Source organism: Hylobates moloch, unplaced genomic scaffold (assembly GCF_009828535.3).
Source record: "Hylobates moloch isolate HMO894 unplaced genomic scaffold, HMol_V3 SCAFFOLD_4, whole genome shotgun sequence".
Taxonomy (NCBI): domain Eukaryota; kingdom Metazoa; phylum Chordata; class Mammalia; order Primates; family Hylobatidae; genus Hylobates; species Hylobates moloch.
Window position 1 is genome coordinate 7,989,761 of NW_026652279.1, and position 16,571 is coordinate 8,006,331.

Consider the following 16,571-nt stretch of genomic DNA (forward strand, 5'->3'; position numbering starts at 1 on the left):
TGGTGGAATGGTTTTCTTACCTTTCTTGCAGGCTAGTCTTGAACTCCTGGGCTCAAGCGACCTTCCTGTCTCAGCCTCCCGAGTGCCATAACTTTCGTGTTCAAGGTTACATATGTGAAATCTAAGTTGCAGAAAAAGTTTGTATATTTGCAGACTGCTAGGTGCGTAGAGGCTTAAATATAGGACTTTCACTAAAATGTTTAAAATATTTTTACACATCTCCCTCCCTGTACCTTGCCACCCTTTCTACAACCTTGCCTTCTTTCCTTTTGTGGGCAGAGTTCCTTTGGGTTTGACTAATTCTTTATTGTTTCTATTTCTGAAAATAAGTAAATTACCTTTATATAGAGTAAGGTAAAATCCTGGCAGTGTGGATTTGAGGTGACATATACCCGGCCTCAGGATGTCACCAAGGGTGATATTAGAATCATATATTGGCCGGTAGCTGTGAGGATGACCCACGTCTGCTGGAATGCTGGAGGAGAGTGTACGAGAGTGCTGGGAGTCCCTTTTCAGTTGCTGTGTGATCAAGAGGTCTAGGGGCTGGAGTTAGTGAGGGGCGGAAGGGTGGGTACCAGCTGATGGTCAGCTTGCCTCTACGGATGTATGCATTACTTCCAGTAAAGCAGAGGTTCCTCTGGTTCATCTTCCATCACACATGTTTGAAATGTCATGTGCCAGATGCAGTTCTGGGCGTTGGGGATTCGAAATGAGTAAATGTGCTTCTTGCTGTTGGGAGGCTTGTAGACAGATGTTCTTGGAACATCTAGCGGGAGGTGGGAGGATCTATATAGGATAAGCCAGGAGAGGTTCCGGGCTGACAAAACAATGTACATGCTTTAAGGGTCCAAGAGTTGAGGGTTAAAAAAAACCCAAACTTTTTGACATCTTGCAGCAAGCCTACATATTATACCTTTTTGCTACAATTTTTGCTTACCAAAAAATTTCAATTTTTATAGCAGTTATTTATTTTTTAGGATATAATTAAATTTGTCTTTTAGGTTGCCTGCCTGATTCGAGTTCCATCTGAAGTGGTTAAGCAGAGGGCACAGGTATCTGCTTCTACTAGAACATTTCAGATTTTCTCCAACATCTTATATGAAGAGGTGAGATGGGTTTTTTAAGCTCTTCTTTTCTTTATTAAGATTTTATAGTAATTCATATGAGCACTGTGGATTTCATCCCAAGAGCCTTAGAGAAAACTTTAGAGCTAAATTTAATGTCCAGTTATAGTAATTTTTAGCTAAGATTATCTTTGCCTTTTATTGGTTTTTGAATATTTTCATTTAAATGTTTTTCAGATTTCTAAGCATAACATTGAGTGTGTCTCTACAGTGTGTGTGTCCTGAATTGTAATCTTCCTGTAGTTCTTCTGGAATCAGATGTGAAACAAATTTTAAATATGTAAAATGAAGAAAGATATTATATTAAAACATCACTATAGTATTTTAGGTCCATGGAAGAGATTTAGTACTGGACTGATAACAGTGACCAGTGTCATGACATTTATACCAAAATGTAGCATCTTTTACTGATGCATTTGAAGCTGTCAGTCAGAAATTATTCTTCCTGGCCATGTGACTAGAGAGCATTTAGCTGCTTTCCTTGATAGTTTTTGTAGAAGCCTTTTTTTAAAAAAACATGAGACTCAATCACATGGAAATTTTCAATGAGTCTTAATTTTAGAAAATTTATTTGTAATGGTCTGTTACCTAGGTGAGGAGACATTGAATATCTAATTGTACAAATGAGATGAAGCTAGTATAGCTTCCCCGTTGAACTATGTGGATGGTTAATCCAGGTTTGTCTGGAAATATTGACCACTACTTTGAGAGATTATGAATGAATTTCTGGTGTTTGAAGCTATAAATATAATTCTGTTTTTATACAAAAGGATAATTGGCATTTGTATGCATTTGCTTTTGGAAATGTATTTAAAGCATCTCAAATGTTCTTTTCAAGAGAAGACATATTACAGCAATTAAGTACTATATGATTAATATTTTATAGAATAACAGCAACTGAAACTAAGTAAATATGTAGTCAGTTTTATTGTTAGAGATGTTCCTATTTCAAACAGAGCTAATCTGAGCTCCCTTAGGAGCTTGTTATAGAGGTATATAAGTTATCTAAGGTATAGTTACGTACCTTAGGCCAGTTTAGAATCGTTAACCTCTCATAGAACTGTGGCAATTGTGAATGTTCTAGAACTCACACAAGAGCAGGTAGATCTGCTGTATACAGAATGTCCTTCAGAAATCTCTGCCATTCTTTCTGAACTCTTGGCTGTGTGTTTGTTTCAGGGTATTCAAGGGTTGTATCGAGGCTATAAAAGCACAGTTTTAAGAGAGGTAAGTCACTTACTTTCCAATATTGAAGTAGAAAAGAATGATGTCCTTTGTTCAGTAAATTTATACTACTTAACAATTAGAAATATATTTGGAGAAACTTGGTTTAAAAAATCAAAAAGGGAAATTATCGTCACTTTTCTGTTAAGTTTTCTGAGTTTTTATATTTAAAAGCATGAGTAGAATGGGTTTGCCGGAAGAGCAATTTCACTGGTCAGAATGACCCATGATGTAACTGACTTGTTATTCTATGGTGGCTAAATATCTCTTACAGTTGAAGTTTTTTTTTTTGAAATGGAGTCTCGCTCTGTCGCCCAGGCTGGAGTGCAGTGGCGTGATCTTTGCTCACTGCAGGCTCCGCCTCCCGGGTTCACGCCATTCTCCTGCCTCAGCCTCCTGAGTAGCTGGGACCACAGGCGCTCGCTGGCACGCCCAGCTAATTTTTTGTATTTTTAGTAGAGATGGGGTTTCACCGTGATAGCCAGCGTGGTCTCTATCTCCTGACCTTGCGATCTGCCTGCCTCGGGCTTCCAAAGTGCTGGGATTACAGGCGTGAGTCACCGCGCCCGGCCTCATACAGTTGAAGTATTAAGAAGTAACTTCGGGCCAGGCATGGTGGCTCATGCCTGTAATCCCAGCGCTTTGGGAGGCTGGGGCAGAAAGATCACCTGAGGTGGTAAGTTCGAAACCAACCTGGCCAACATGACGAAACCCTGTCTCTACTAAAAATATAAAAATTAGCCGAGTGGCCGGCACCTGTAATCCCAGTTACTCAGGAGGCTGAGGCAGGAGAATCGCTTGAACTCGGGAGGTGGAGGTTGCAGTGAGCCGAGATCATGCCACTGGATTCCAGCTTGAGCAACAGGGCAACAAGAGTGACTCTGTCTCCAAAAAAAAAAAAGAAATAATTGCTAAGGGTAAGATATCAAGTTAATTACTGAATTTTGAGGAACTAATGAAAAATTGGTAATGGAATAAGCATTCTAAGACAGGGACCCCAACCCCAGGGCCGTGGACGGGTACTGGTCCGTGGCCTGGTACTAGTCCGTGACCTGTTAGGAACTGAGCCGCACAGCAGGAGGTGAGCAGCAGGTGAGTGAGCGTTACCACCTGAGCTCTGCCTCCTGTCAGATCAGCAGCAGCATTAGATTCTCATAGGAACACGAACCCTATTGTGAACTGCGCATGCGAGGGATTTCGGTTGTGTGCTCCTTATGAGAATCTAATGCATGATGATCAGGGGTGGAACATCTTAGGTGGAACAGTTTCATCCCGAAACCACCCACCCCATCACTGGTCCATGGAAAAATTGTCTTCCACAAAACCTGTCCCTGGTGCCAAAAAGGTTGGGGACCGCTGGTCTAAGAGGTGGATGTCTCAAAAGTCTGTTATCAGGTAGTGAGCCCTTGGCTTCTTGATAACAAAATATGATGAGCTGGGAAGTTCAGTCTGGACTGGAGTCCTGGCACTGTAGGTGATTCACAGAGCAGTGTGCCACAGGGGAAGCCACTTCACCTCTCTTTGCCTTCTTTTTTTTTTTTTTTTTTTTTTTTGAGACAGAGTCTTGCTCTGTATCTGAGGCTGGAGTGCAGTGGCACGATCTCGGCTCACTGCAAACTCCGCCTCCTGGGTTCACACCATTCTCCTGCCTCAGCCTCCCGAGTAGCTGGGACTACAGGCACCCACCACCACGTTCGGCTAATTTTTCATATTTTTAGTAGAGATGGGGTTTCACCATGTTAGCCAGGATGGTCTTGATCTCCTGACCTCTTGATCCGCCCGTCTTGGCCTCCCAAAGTGCTGGGATTACAGGCGTGAGCCACCGCGCCCAGCCCTCTCTTTGCCTTCTAACTCTAAATTTCTGTGATTCAACACATGGGCAATTTTCTTTTGTTCTGTTTGGCTGAAAGAGCAAAAGTTTACCATCACTAAGTAGTTTCAGTATATTACTGCAAGAACATGGTATAGGCTAGGCATGGTGACTCAAGCTTGTAATCCCAGCATTTTGGTAGGTAGAGGTGGTTGGATTGTTTGAGCCTTAATTGTTTAAGACCAGCCTGGGCAACATTGTGAGACCCTGTCTCTATAACATACGAAAACTAGCTGGGCATGGTGGTGCCTGTAATCTCAGCTACTTGGGAGGCTGAGGTGGGAGGACTGCTTGAGCCTGGGAGGTCGAGGCTGCAGTGAGCCGTGATTGTGCCACTGTACTCCAGCCTGGGTGACAGAGAGACCCTGTCTCAAAAAAGAAAAAAAAAAAAGCATGTTATAATCTTTGCTTCACACAGAAGAGACTATCTTGAAGTTCAAAAGTTCGTTTTCAGATAGGTGAGATATAAGAGAAGTCTGGTTTGGGACACAATTTTCTGTTAAATAAAATATAAGTGAGAACTTGCATACATCTGCTCTGCATCTGCGTTTTCTATTTGGAGGTTCTGGTATACTGAAACATAATAGTTAAATATTGCCATATTTGGCCGAATACTGAAATTCATTGAAATCCCTCATTTTATTCTCAGGTAGTTTTTTGTTTTTAACTAGAGATTACAATCTTCTTTATGACATACCAACATTGTTACATGTGTCTTAAAGCTTTGGTTTTCACAGGTTAACAACCTAGTTGGTGTAAATCTTTGAAGAACTTCTTTTTAAGGCAAACTTAATGTTTCAAGATTAGTTAATTGTGTGGAGATGACTTGTGCCTTTCAGAAATAGCACCCATACTGTTCACTCTGTACTTAGTTTCCGACTCATTAAACATGTGTTGCTTACTCAGATTTCACCTGGGTGCAGGAAAAAGAGAGGCAATAAGCCTTTTTTATTTTTCTGAGAGATGCTGAATAAATGAATGTATTTACATGCCGGAGAATACTGGTTTTGCATACAAGCAGATAAAACACATGGTCGCAACTGCATTCTGTTCTTTAAGAAATTTGTTTTGACATATGTCATGCTAGTAATTAATTTCTAGCCTGCAATCGTTGAAAGTAGTGTGACCTTACTGAGATGAGTTTGTTTACTCAAAATGGCAGCGTTTTGTTGGAAATTTAATTGAGGTCTTCTGCATTATGCGTATTTATAAAAGATCCTTCAGACTTGATTTTAGTTGAGCTATTGCTTTTGTACAGATTCTCTGATAGAATGAGAGAAGAATTATTGCCGAATGAAACATAATTTCTTCTCAAAATGAGAAAAATAAGAATTGATACATCTGCTTTAAGCAGAATTTTTTGCGTTATAAATAGTTTAGATTCTTTGTTTATTCTGGCACCAATATAAAATTTTTTGGCCAAGAGCCTGTTTGTTGTTTCAATAAGAAAATACATCAAAACCTTAGTGAGAATCACCTGGAAACGTATATGTTTATTCTGTATGCAATTTTTTCTTTAAACTGGTTTTATCTCCCTAGCAGTTGCCCATTAGAATGAGATTGAAGTTTGAGTCCATGCATTATAAGAGATTGTGTTCTTTAGATTGTGTGAATGTTGTCACATTTTTTTTCTTTTTTTACTGCTTTTGATGTTTGTGGAGATTGCATGCTTATCTCTTACATTCTCTGAAATTATTTTAGTTACTGTGAATTTTAGATTGGGTCTAAGCAAGGTCAGCAGATTACACTACCTCATCCTTTCAGTGTTCATTTTCCTCATGATCTTTGCCAAATTAGATGTGGTCAAGCATGCTGGTGCAGTGATATTACTGCAGTAAGATGAAAGTGGGGAGCAAAATCATAGATGCTTTCATAACCAGGATGATTTCAGATGCTATTGGCCTGAAAATTTTATGGAGAGCAGCCTCATACTCTTGGACGTGAATTAGAAGGACTTTTTATAGAGGAAGAAAGCAGAGTAAAGCAAATTGTTTCAAAAGAAGCGAGAATAAGTTAAACTTAGCAGATGTCTTTTGTCCACAAATTTCACTCAACTGTCCTTTTTACAGTGCCTACTGGGTCTTGGGGCACTACAAGGAACACTTCTGCCCTGAAGGATTCACTTTCTGTTGGGGAAACAAACAGGGAAGTAGACACTTTATAGTGCAGTGTCATAAGCACTGTAATGATAAGTATATACAAGATGCAGCTGGGGTTACAGAAGAAGCAATGCTTGAGTGGTGCTCAGTTAGCATAAAATGATTCTTAATTGTTGAAGGAGTGGCATTTAAAAGTAGTTACGGATATAGGCAGATAGAACAGCAAGAGCAGAGCCACAAGGGTGTGAAAGTACATGTGTGTAGCTTGCTTATTGAAGCAGAATTGGGGTTTTCATGACCATAGAAGAGAGTGCAAGCCAAGGGAGGGCCTTCAAGAGAGCACGAACTGGGGTATTTGCCTGGAGGAGAAGTGGAACCACTTGCCCTCAGCTGTTTGCCAGGGACTGGAGTGGAGAATTTGAGAAAAGCCCTTGAAAGAGCCTGACATGTGTCCCCTGGAGTCTGGAGGATAAATTGCTGGTATCTGACTCCGGTCTGCAGAAACCTGAAGTTGAGAAGCTGGTTGGAGCTGTCCCAATGGCAAGATGTAGCCATTTTAATAACAAATAACTCTTGGTTTCTTTTTGGTAGATGCTAGTAAAGAGATTTCAGATAGGTGAGAATTATTCTCCCCACCCTAGTTTTGCTGCAAGCATTCAAGCACGCCAAACAAGTAATTACATCTGTTCAGTAAGTTCATTGAAGTCCCCAGTCTTTAGGTGCAAAAATCATCACTCTTAGTAGTTTATTCAAAAGTGGATGTAGCAGCTTTTCAGACTTGTTTTCCCTTAATATCCATGTTAGGCAGTGGGGATTCCCCTAAATCCAGTGGCTGGAAATGGGAACCTTCAGGAATCAAGCGTCAAGGACTGTCGTCCAAAGTCTCCTTCCCAGTTCTGCCGTCTGCCTACTCAGTGCCTTTCCCCCAAACACTCATGTTATATAAGTCTCGTTAGTGTTTTTCCAGAGACACTCTATCCCAGATCTTCTGTATTTTTTGTTGCTGCTTTCTAACCTACTTTATTTTGGAGATCATTTATATCACTTCATAAAGAGCACTGTCTTTTGTAATGATTGCATAGTAGTCCATTGTATAAACAAACCATTGTTTATTTAACATTTCCCAGTTGGTGGACATGACAGACATGCTGCAGTGAATAATACTATTCCTGTGTCATTTTATACGTGGTTGAATGTTTGCAGGTTACATACCAAAAGTAGAATTACTTCATGAAAGGTATGGGCATTTGTAATTTTGGTAGATAATGCCAAATTGCCCTTTAGGGAAGTACCAATTGACACTTGCCAACAATGTAGGAGCAGTTTTCCCCTGCCTACTTATGGACTAGCAGTCTTAAAGACAAAACATGATGTCATTATAGTTCTAATTTTAATTACAGGTAAGACTGGACATAGTAACATATATCTGAGAACCGTTTTATTTACTTTTCTGTGAACTGATGATTTGAAACTTCCCCAAATTGTTGTGAGGATTAAATGAGGGGATCCAAAGGAAGTGCTTTCTGTAGTACCTGTCACACAGTATGTGCTCAGGAAATGTTAACTGGGATGATTAGTACTCTGGTAACTGAAAGAGTGTTAACAGTGAAGGACACCTGATATGGTTTGGCTGTGTGTCCCCACCTAAATCTGGTCTTGAATTGTAATCCCCACTTTGCAGGGGAGGGACCTGATGGGAGGTGATTGGATGGGTGGTTTCCCTCATGCTCTTCTCATGAGAGTGAGAGAGTTCTCACGAAAGCTGATGGTTTTAAAAGTGTTTGGCAGTTCCCCCTTTGTGCTCTCTCTCTCTCCTTCTGCCATATAAGAGGTGCCTTGCTTCCCCTTTGCCTTCTGCCATGATTGTAAGTTGCCTGAGGCTCCCCAGCCATGCGAACTGTGAGCCAAACCTCTTTCCTTTAAAAATTACTCAATCTCAGGTAGTGTCTTTATAGCAGTGTGAGAATGGACTGATAAAACACCTAAGTGTGAAATGCAGCTCTGTCCCTTACCAGCCATCTGCTCCTGACAAGGTTACTTAATCTGAGTCCAGGTTTGCCCATTTGTGCTAGGAACTTCGCATAGACTGTTCTCATTGATACCTTTACACCTTTACAGCAGTTCTAAAAGGCGGCTATGATAGCAGTATAGCCTGCTAGGAGATTCGGAAATTAAACCTGCCTTTAGTTTGTTAGGTTCTTTAACAGGGATGCAACCTTGATATGTCTGCATTCAGACATGGTGATGACTAACAATTGCTGTGTTTGAGTGAGAGGCCAGACAACAGTTACTGCTTGTAAAGCTCTTCAGCTATTATGAGAGTGTTGTGTACAAATGTCTTATTGAGCGGCATCTCTGTAATAGTAAAAAAAATTGCAACCTGCAGTTGATTTTATATTCACTGGCCACTTATGTAGGAAAAACAGCATATTGGTATAAAAAGTAAAGTTACCCTAATTGATGATTGAGCTGATCAAGATTCCTAATGGAAGTGTGTTAGGAAAATTCCATGATTGTTCATTTTTGGCTTATTCTTATGGAGATTGCACCACTTGGATGTTTTCCACTGAAAAATGTTACCAAGCAACTATCGCCAGAACTTCTGTTGCATCTTTACTGTCCTTAAGGCTCTATGTACTATTTCCTGCTTATCATGATTGTAAAAGAGAAAAAAAATAGTCCTATCTCATAAGGGAGAATTTTCCCCCTTCTTGTATCAGTGCTTTGTATCTGTCTCTGTGTATGTTTGTGTGAAATTGTTTTCTTTGATTTACCTTTTTCTCTTCTAGTTTGTCCTTGTAGTTGGGTTGTTCCTTATCTTTCCAGATAGCATATAAGTCCTCTTGAAAACAGCCACTGGGTTTTTACCTCCTTGTAGGATGCACAGGCTCTCGCATACCACCTTCTACACAGTGAGCACTCCGTGAATACTTGTTGTTTTTCACTGCTTTAAGTTTGACTCATTTTTATTCAGATGCTGCCTGACGTCATGATCATTTCAGAAAGGTGAGGGAGCTCTAAGGGGGCTTGGAGTTATGTAGGGTAGTGAATCGGGCTTTTGATATACTACATTACTGTGATCTTTGCATGAGACGGGTGATGAAATACCAAAGGGTATATACTTTTCTAAGATTCCAGTCTTCTTAAACCTTGAAAAAGTAGTTTTTATAAGTCTGGTTTTATTGGAAAAGCAGTAAGTGCTATAATTATTCATTTATTTTCTTCATCTTAGCACTTCTACTGAAAAGGAAAAAAATGATTCAAAATCTTTCCAAACTTCTAATGTGAAATTGTTTTTCAGTTAAAATCCAATGCAAACATATTGAACCCTATTTTAATCCTACATAATTCATTTTATTAACTATGACCAAATAGAACATCTGTTAAAATTCCATAATGCTAGCTTCATGGGAAAAGAAAAAAAATCCCTCTTTGCTCTTGGAAGTTGTCCATTGTTTTATTATTCAGGCTTTCAGTAAATGTGTAATGAGACATTCTTTTTGATGGAAATATTAAACAAATGAAAATGAAATTTCCTCTTTTATCATAGAGGTTTATAAAATGAGTCACTTAATTGTATTTACATTATTATAACTTTACTGTAGAGATGTTCTATGAAGAATGAGTGCTGGTTCATTTGATTCATTCTTTAATTCAACAACCTAAAATTATTACTCCTTAAACCTGGACTTCAGCCTCTAGTTTTTCATCATCTCTTAAATAAGCAAACATTTTTAGGAAGAACAATTGAGTAAAATTATCTTAATGTGAAAGTATTACTCTAGCCCTTCAGTGCTTAGTTTCTCATGTTTCGTTTACATGAAACCAGCTGCTATTTACTTTTTTCATTCCTTGGACAAATTTCATTTACCCTGTAAAGTGACTTGAAAATGCTACATATTTCCATTGTTGCATGTTGGCCATGTTGTCCTGAAGGGGCACCAGTTCCTGTGTATATGGTTTATGGGATGTAAATGCAATAATATGATGCTACACTGTAAACACATTGGAAGCTATTGGATACAGGTGGAAATTATCTGTTAATTCTTTATTTAAACGTTGTGATCATAAACCATAGTGTTGAAGTAGCTCTTTGTTGTTGTTCTTTTGTGGTTTTCATCCCATGTGAAATGTCATCTTTCTTGATCTTCGTGAGTCCATTTGGATTGCATTTACGCTGCAAATAACAGAAAATTTGACTACACTGGTTTCACCAAAAAAGTTTTCTGTTTTTCCCTTTTGTAACAAGAAATCTGAAGATGATCATTCTAAGTCTGGTGTACTGGTTAGATGAGGGCAAGGAGAATCCAGTCTTTCTCATTTTGCCTGGCTAACTTTAATGCTGTGGCTAATTGACTCATGGTCATACAATGGCTGCTCTACTTTCAGGCATCATAGTTCTATTCCAGACATGAAGAAGGGGAAGGGCATGAGGCAGTACTAACTTTATCTGTCCTTTTGTTTATCTCGAAAACAAAAACTTTCCTGGGGCAGATGGTATCTCAGGGCCTTTCTGAGTTGCATGGGGATTGGGAAGTTGAGTATGTAGCTTTTCACTGTAGTAGATGAAGTCAGGCAAAGGGTGGACTGGGGGCAGTGGGATTATCATTACTGAGTCACCCCATAGGATCTGCCATATTCTGTCCCTTCAAACCCTCCCAGCTAAAATTTCATCTCTTCAGAAAGAAGACCATTTCATACAGCTCTAGCTTCAGCCCACATGTGGGCATCCAGTGTCGTTAAGATCCATGAGTAATTGTGTGTACCACTATTTTTTTTTTGGTCATTCTCCTCTGTAAATGGAAATGTCTGTTCATTTTCTTTTTCTGCCACCTTTGTTCTTTTGGGCACTAGTGTAGAAACTCATCTTTAAAAATTATTTGGTAGTCTCACTGAAATTATTTTGAAGACATGAATTTACTTCTGATTTATTCACTTTTATATATAGTTTTGATTTTAAAGTTAAAATCTCAGAATACCTCTTATACTGAGATATTCATATGTAAACACCTAAAAAATGTGTGTCACTTTAGATGGAACTAAACTGTTTACATTTACCAAGTACTTAGAATGTTCCAGTCACTGTGCTAAGTTGTTTACATACATTATTTCACATAATCCTCACGGTAGCCCAAAACACGATCTCTACTTGACAGAAACTAAAGCTTGGTAAGTTTGTGGTTGGCCCAGGTTCTCATACCAGTAAGGGAGAGATCAGAGGATTCCAGAATCCATGAACTTAACCTTTATGTCGAGCTGTGTATTTTACATTTTATAAACAGATAAATTTTTTCTGGGGAGGAAAATACATATTTAAAATGAATAATCCGTATTTATATCTGTCTGTAGTCTTTAAGTCGTTAGATAGGCGTTAGTGCCAGGAGTTTGGGGAAACTGGAAGTCTACATGATATTAAAAATAAATTAATTAGAGGAAATAAGCAAATGTAAGGAATCTGTATTGGTGGAAGTGTTCATGAAGAGCTGTGGCTTGTAAGTGCATATTATCACGTTTGTGTGATTTTCCCTTACCTAGGTGTTAGTTTACATGCCCCTTCTCTGAGGGACCTCCTGTGATCACTCCAGCTAAAATAGACCTACCCCATCCCCGATCACTCACCTGTTACCTTTGCATGCACTGATGTTTGAAATTACCTTCATTTCTTGTTCAAAAATTAATTACTGCTGTCTTCCCTTCACTGGAATGTATGCATCAGGAGGGCATATGCCTCCCGTTTTGTTCTCTACTATTAATCTAACACCTGGAAGAGTGTCTGGCACATAGCACACTCAGAAAATATTTAACAAACCAATGACTTAATCATACTTGTGTCTCAAAAGCAGACCAGTTTTAAGTACTTAGGTATTTACGATCTCCAGATACATTTAGCGAGAATTAAGGAGTTCTCACTTAATTCCTAGGCAAGCTAATGGTTTTCTGCCAGATAAACTCTCTGTACTTCCATTGAGATTAGTTTTCTTTTCTTAGCGTATTTACTGCTGTCTACAAATAGCTCTTATTTTAATTTTGTCTTTTCTAGTTACAGTTACTCCTATAACTATTTCATGTATTCAAAACAGTTTTTGAAATGACACATGAAATTAATAAAACTTAAGAAGATCCTTCATCAGGTGTGTGCAAATTATCTCCAGTGAATACTGCGTGGGTCAAGAATTACCCTTGATGTACTCATTACTGTATACTGTCTTATTATCTGAATAAACACTGTCTTATATGGAGTATTAAGAAACTATATATGTAGGAAAACTAAATTTGAAGGTCAAATCTAGTTTTTTAGATGTGTAATTAAAAAATAGCGATTGGAATCATTCAAAGGAAATTAAAACTTTTATCTGTGGGTTCGACTACCTGGCTGCAGATTACTTTGGGATCACATAATGAAAATAGTTAAAATTTGAATACTAATTATGATTGTTAACTTTACATACATTTTCCTAATCCTTAAACTGTAAGACATTGGCCTGTTTGTACAGATCATAAGCAGAGGCTTAGAAAAATTAAGTAATACAACTAGCAGGTGGCAGGACTGGAATTGGAGGTCAAGTTTGTATAATTCCAAAGCCTGTGATTCTTGTTACACTTTGCCTCCTGTTCGTGTCTTACAGATAAATTCACTGATAGAATTTTTCAGTAAATTCTAAGAAAATAACGTGATGGGGGATCTACAAGATTTGAACCAAATCTTGACCTGACTGAGAGTGGAGCACAATTTCTGAGTGTTAGTGGATTCTAAAGGATAGAAATGGAACCGTTTATATGGGCAGAACACAATGAGATGCTTCTAAAATAGCCATTAATATTGATTTCAGCATCCTTTTTCATCTGGCCTTTGTGTGGGGTGCTTAAAAATGTTTTGACTGATTGTAGTCTTCTGTCCTTTTTTGTTCCCTGAGCTGCGTCATGTGTTCTGAGAAACGGTAGAGTAGGTGGGAAAAGGTTGATAATCTTTGACCTTGAAGTGGTTTCGGTACATAGCCAAGTAACTAGCAGATAATTTATTGACTAGTGGAGAAGCAGAAATTTTTGTGAGGATTTTTTTTTTCCCTTTTTGAATATACTCTGCTTTTTGTTATTCAACTTGTCAGTGCAAAACTGACGTTATAGACGAACACACTAGAGGGCGCACAATGCCTGTATTTTAAATGTTGGTGGCAAAAACCTCAGCATGAACTTGGTAGCTGTTTCCTGGCACTGTTTGAAAAAAAAAAAAAAAAAAGGTTCAAATTAGAAAATGCAAATTTAAGCATAATAGTGTTTTCCGATAAACATACCTGAATGGATAAGTTTGTGTTATCTTTTGATACATATGTACATGGAGTTGTATTTATTTGGGTTCTAATTTTTTAAAACTTTTACCATGGAAAAATTTAAAGACACACAAAAAAGATTAGTAAAATGAATCCCCGTAGACTCATCAATTACTAGCTCTTGAGCAATATTGTTCCATCTATACCAAACCCTACTTCCCACATGTCTGTATGATATTGAAGCAAATACCAGACATTCTTATTTCATCCAGAAATACGTCACTATGCATCTCTAAAAGATAACTGTAAACATATATAACGTATCAAAAATGAATGTCATAACAGAAAGACAAATTTTGTATTATATGTGTAAACTAAGAAAGTAAAATTCATGGAAGCAGAGAGTAGAACCGTGGTTCCCAGGGGTTAGGGGGTGGGTAAATGGGGAGATGTTGGTCAAAGGGTACAAATTCTCAGTTATAGGATCAGCAGATTCTTGGTATTTAAGGTACAGCATGAAAAGTGATGGATGTGTTAATTTGATTGTGGTAAATCATTAAATAATGTGTATCAAATCATTGCATTGCTACTTTAATCTTTGTCAATTACTTTAAAAAATGAATATCATAGTCTAGAAGTATTTCCCCAAAGCTGTTTATCACTTACAAAGGGAAAAATAGTAATTTTACAGTTGGAAAGACTGGCAGTCGCTATTTTATCCAAGTGATCAAGATTAACATCACCAGTAATAAGATTATATTAACATCATACATCTCTAATATAATGCACCAAGAAGGACACAATGTCACTTCTTTGGTCTTCTTGCCAAAGATGCATAATCTCAATGTGATCATGATAAAACATCAAGCAAACCCAAATTGAGAGACATTGTACAGAATTGTCAGTCATGATAAAGAAAGATGAAAGAACTGTCACAAATAAGGGAAGACTAAGGAGACACAAGAAGTAAATGCAGTGTAGGATCCTGGATTTGATCCTGGAACAGAAAAGATTTTGGGAAAAACTGGTAAGATTCAAAATCTGTAATTTAGCTATTAGCATTGCAGCAAAACTGGTAGCCGGTTTTGGTAAGTGTACTCTAGTTAAGTTATTAACATTAGAGAAGCCAGCGTATATGTGAACTCTGCTATTTACACAACTTTTATGAAAGTTTGTTTTAAAAAAACAAACTAAAATGCCAGATTTGGACATTGTATGAAATACTTATTTTTAGAGTCATCTTCTAAAATATTGACAAGTTAAATTTAAAATTTAATTTCTTTGTTATATTAAAATAATATATGCAATTAGTAACAACCCAAATAATGTAGAAAGACTTAGGATGAAAAACAACAGTCTCCTGCCTATCCCTCTCCATTCTGGTTCCACTCTCTAGAGGTAGCCTTTTTTTTTTTATTTTTTAAAATTTTAACTTTTATTTTTAGTTCTTATTTCATTGGTACTTTCAAATAATATATTTAAATGTCTGTTTTAAAATTTGTCAATAGGTAAAGTCTGTTGAGTCTTTGGGATGGAAGATGTGATTAAGCTCACATTATGTTCCTCCCCAACCCTATCTCATCCTAGCATTCCAGTTATATAAATTTCATTCCTCTGGTCATTTTAGAAACTTTGTTATATATTTGTTTCTTTATTTCTTATCCTACAAACTTTCAGCATCTTGCAACTTTCTCTTGACATGATGAGGCTGTTGCTTTCTTTTTGCCACCGTGTCCTCCTTAACCTGCAAATTTCACTTTCTGGAAAGACTTCTCTCAACTACACTTTCATTGTACATTGTCAAGAGGGTTGACAATTTCATCCTGTCTTTTACCCTGAGTCACTTCTTTCATAGTTTTTCTGTATTGATTCTAAAAGTGGAGTACCGGTGAACTAGTGTTTGTGTTATTGAGAAGACTTCATGAATGATCAGACCATGTAGTGTGCTAAGGCTGTGTTTGTGTGTGTGGGACTTACCACCCTGAGAGATGGTTTCAGCATCAGAATCAAATAGACCTTCTTTTCTTGCACTCTTATCAGTTGCTAAAATGTAATTTCCAACATTTGGGGCATGAGCTTGTCTTTTTTTCTTGGAGTTTTTAATTGCCTTTTCTGTATGAAAAAGGCATTATTTGCATTATTTTTAAGGATGACAACTTTGAAAACATACTGTCTTTTGTCCTGAGTCCCCTTTTCCCCTGGGAATCTTGGAATCTTTCATTGTCCTGTTCTAATCCTATGTTATCACTGTGTCTGGGCTTCTATTCATTGCCTTCTTGGGTCAGATTTGCTGTTTCCTGAAGGCCGCAGAGCATAGTGGTTCAGACCGGGACTTTGTGGTCAGGCAGCCCAGGTTTTGCCGACAGCTCTGCCTCTGTTAAGCTTACACCTGGTGCTATAGTGTCCTCATCGAATGAAAATGCTTTAAGATATGATAAATATAAGAATATAGTTCATTTGTTTGAAGGCTTTTATTTGATCCTGATTTTTTTTTTTTTGGTCATGTAATTATCTTTCTCCAGTGCCTATTATTTTACAAATCTCTCATTAAAGACAGCTGATGATAACCATTCTAATGATTCTTTGGCCTCAAGTGTGTTTCATTGATTTTTTTTAATAGTAGGAAGGAATTATGTTAATGTTATGATTCTTAGAAAAGCATTTTGATCTTGTTAGTTTAGTGTGTATCCTAATTATGTTTTGGAAATAAGTGATTAAATTGATCTGTGGGAGTCTTAGAAACTGATTACCAAGTTTCTGATAAAGCTTGCCTGTGTCTCGAGCCACATATTGTAAGTCTTTCCTATTATCAGTGAATTTTTCCATACTTCTGTTTTAGAGAATGGAATGATGACTAAGTTAAAAATCACTTCGGGACAAAATTTATTATCCTTCATAGGGTAAATGACAAACATGTCATTTGCCTGGTAGAAGATACGAATAGTATCTGTGTTCACAGTCATCTATGCTGTTTCATGTTGACTAA

At 37.8% G+C, this 16,571-nt stretch overlaps 1 protein-coding gene across 6 annotated transcripts in view; it reads left to right on the forward strand.

Moving 5' to 3' along the window:
• Positions 1-16,571, forward strand: part of SLC25A26 (solute carrier family 25 member 26) — a 171,405-nt gene that overhangs the window by 42,932 nt on the left and 111,902 nt on the right. For all 6 annotated transcript variants that reach the window (XR_009213042.1, XR_004247616.2, XM_032149455.2 and 3 more), the window contains 2 exons: positions 1,002-1,106; positions 2,304-2,351. Coding sequence is in view for 4 of the 6 variants with exons in the window: in XM_032149455.2 (XP_032005346.1) it covers positions 1,002-1,106; positions 2,304-2,351 (153 nt within the window). In the remaining 2 variants the exon portion in view is untranslated. The remainder of the gene's footprint in view (positions 1-1,001; positions 1,107-2,303; positions 2,352-16,571) is intronic.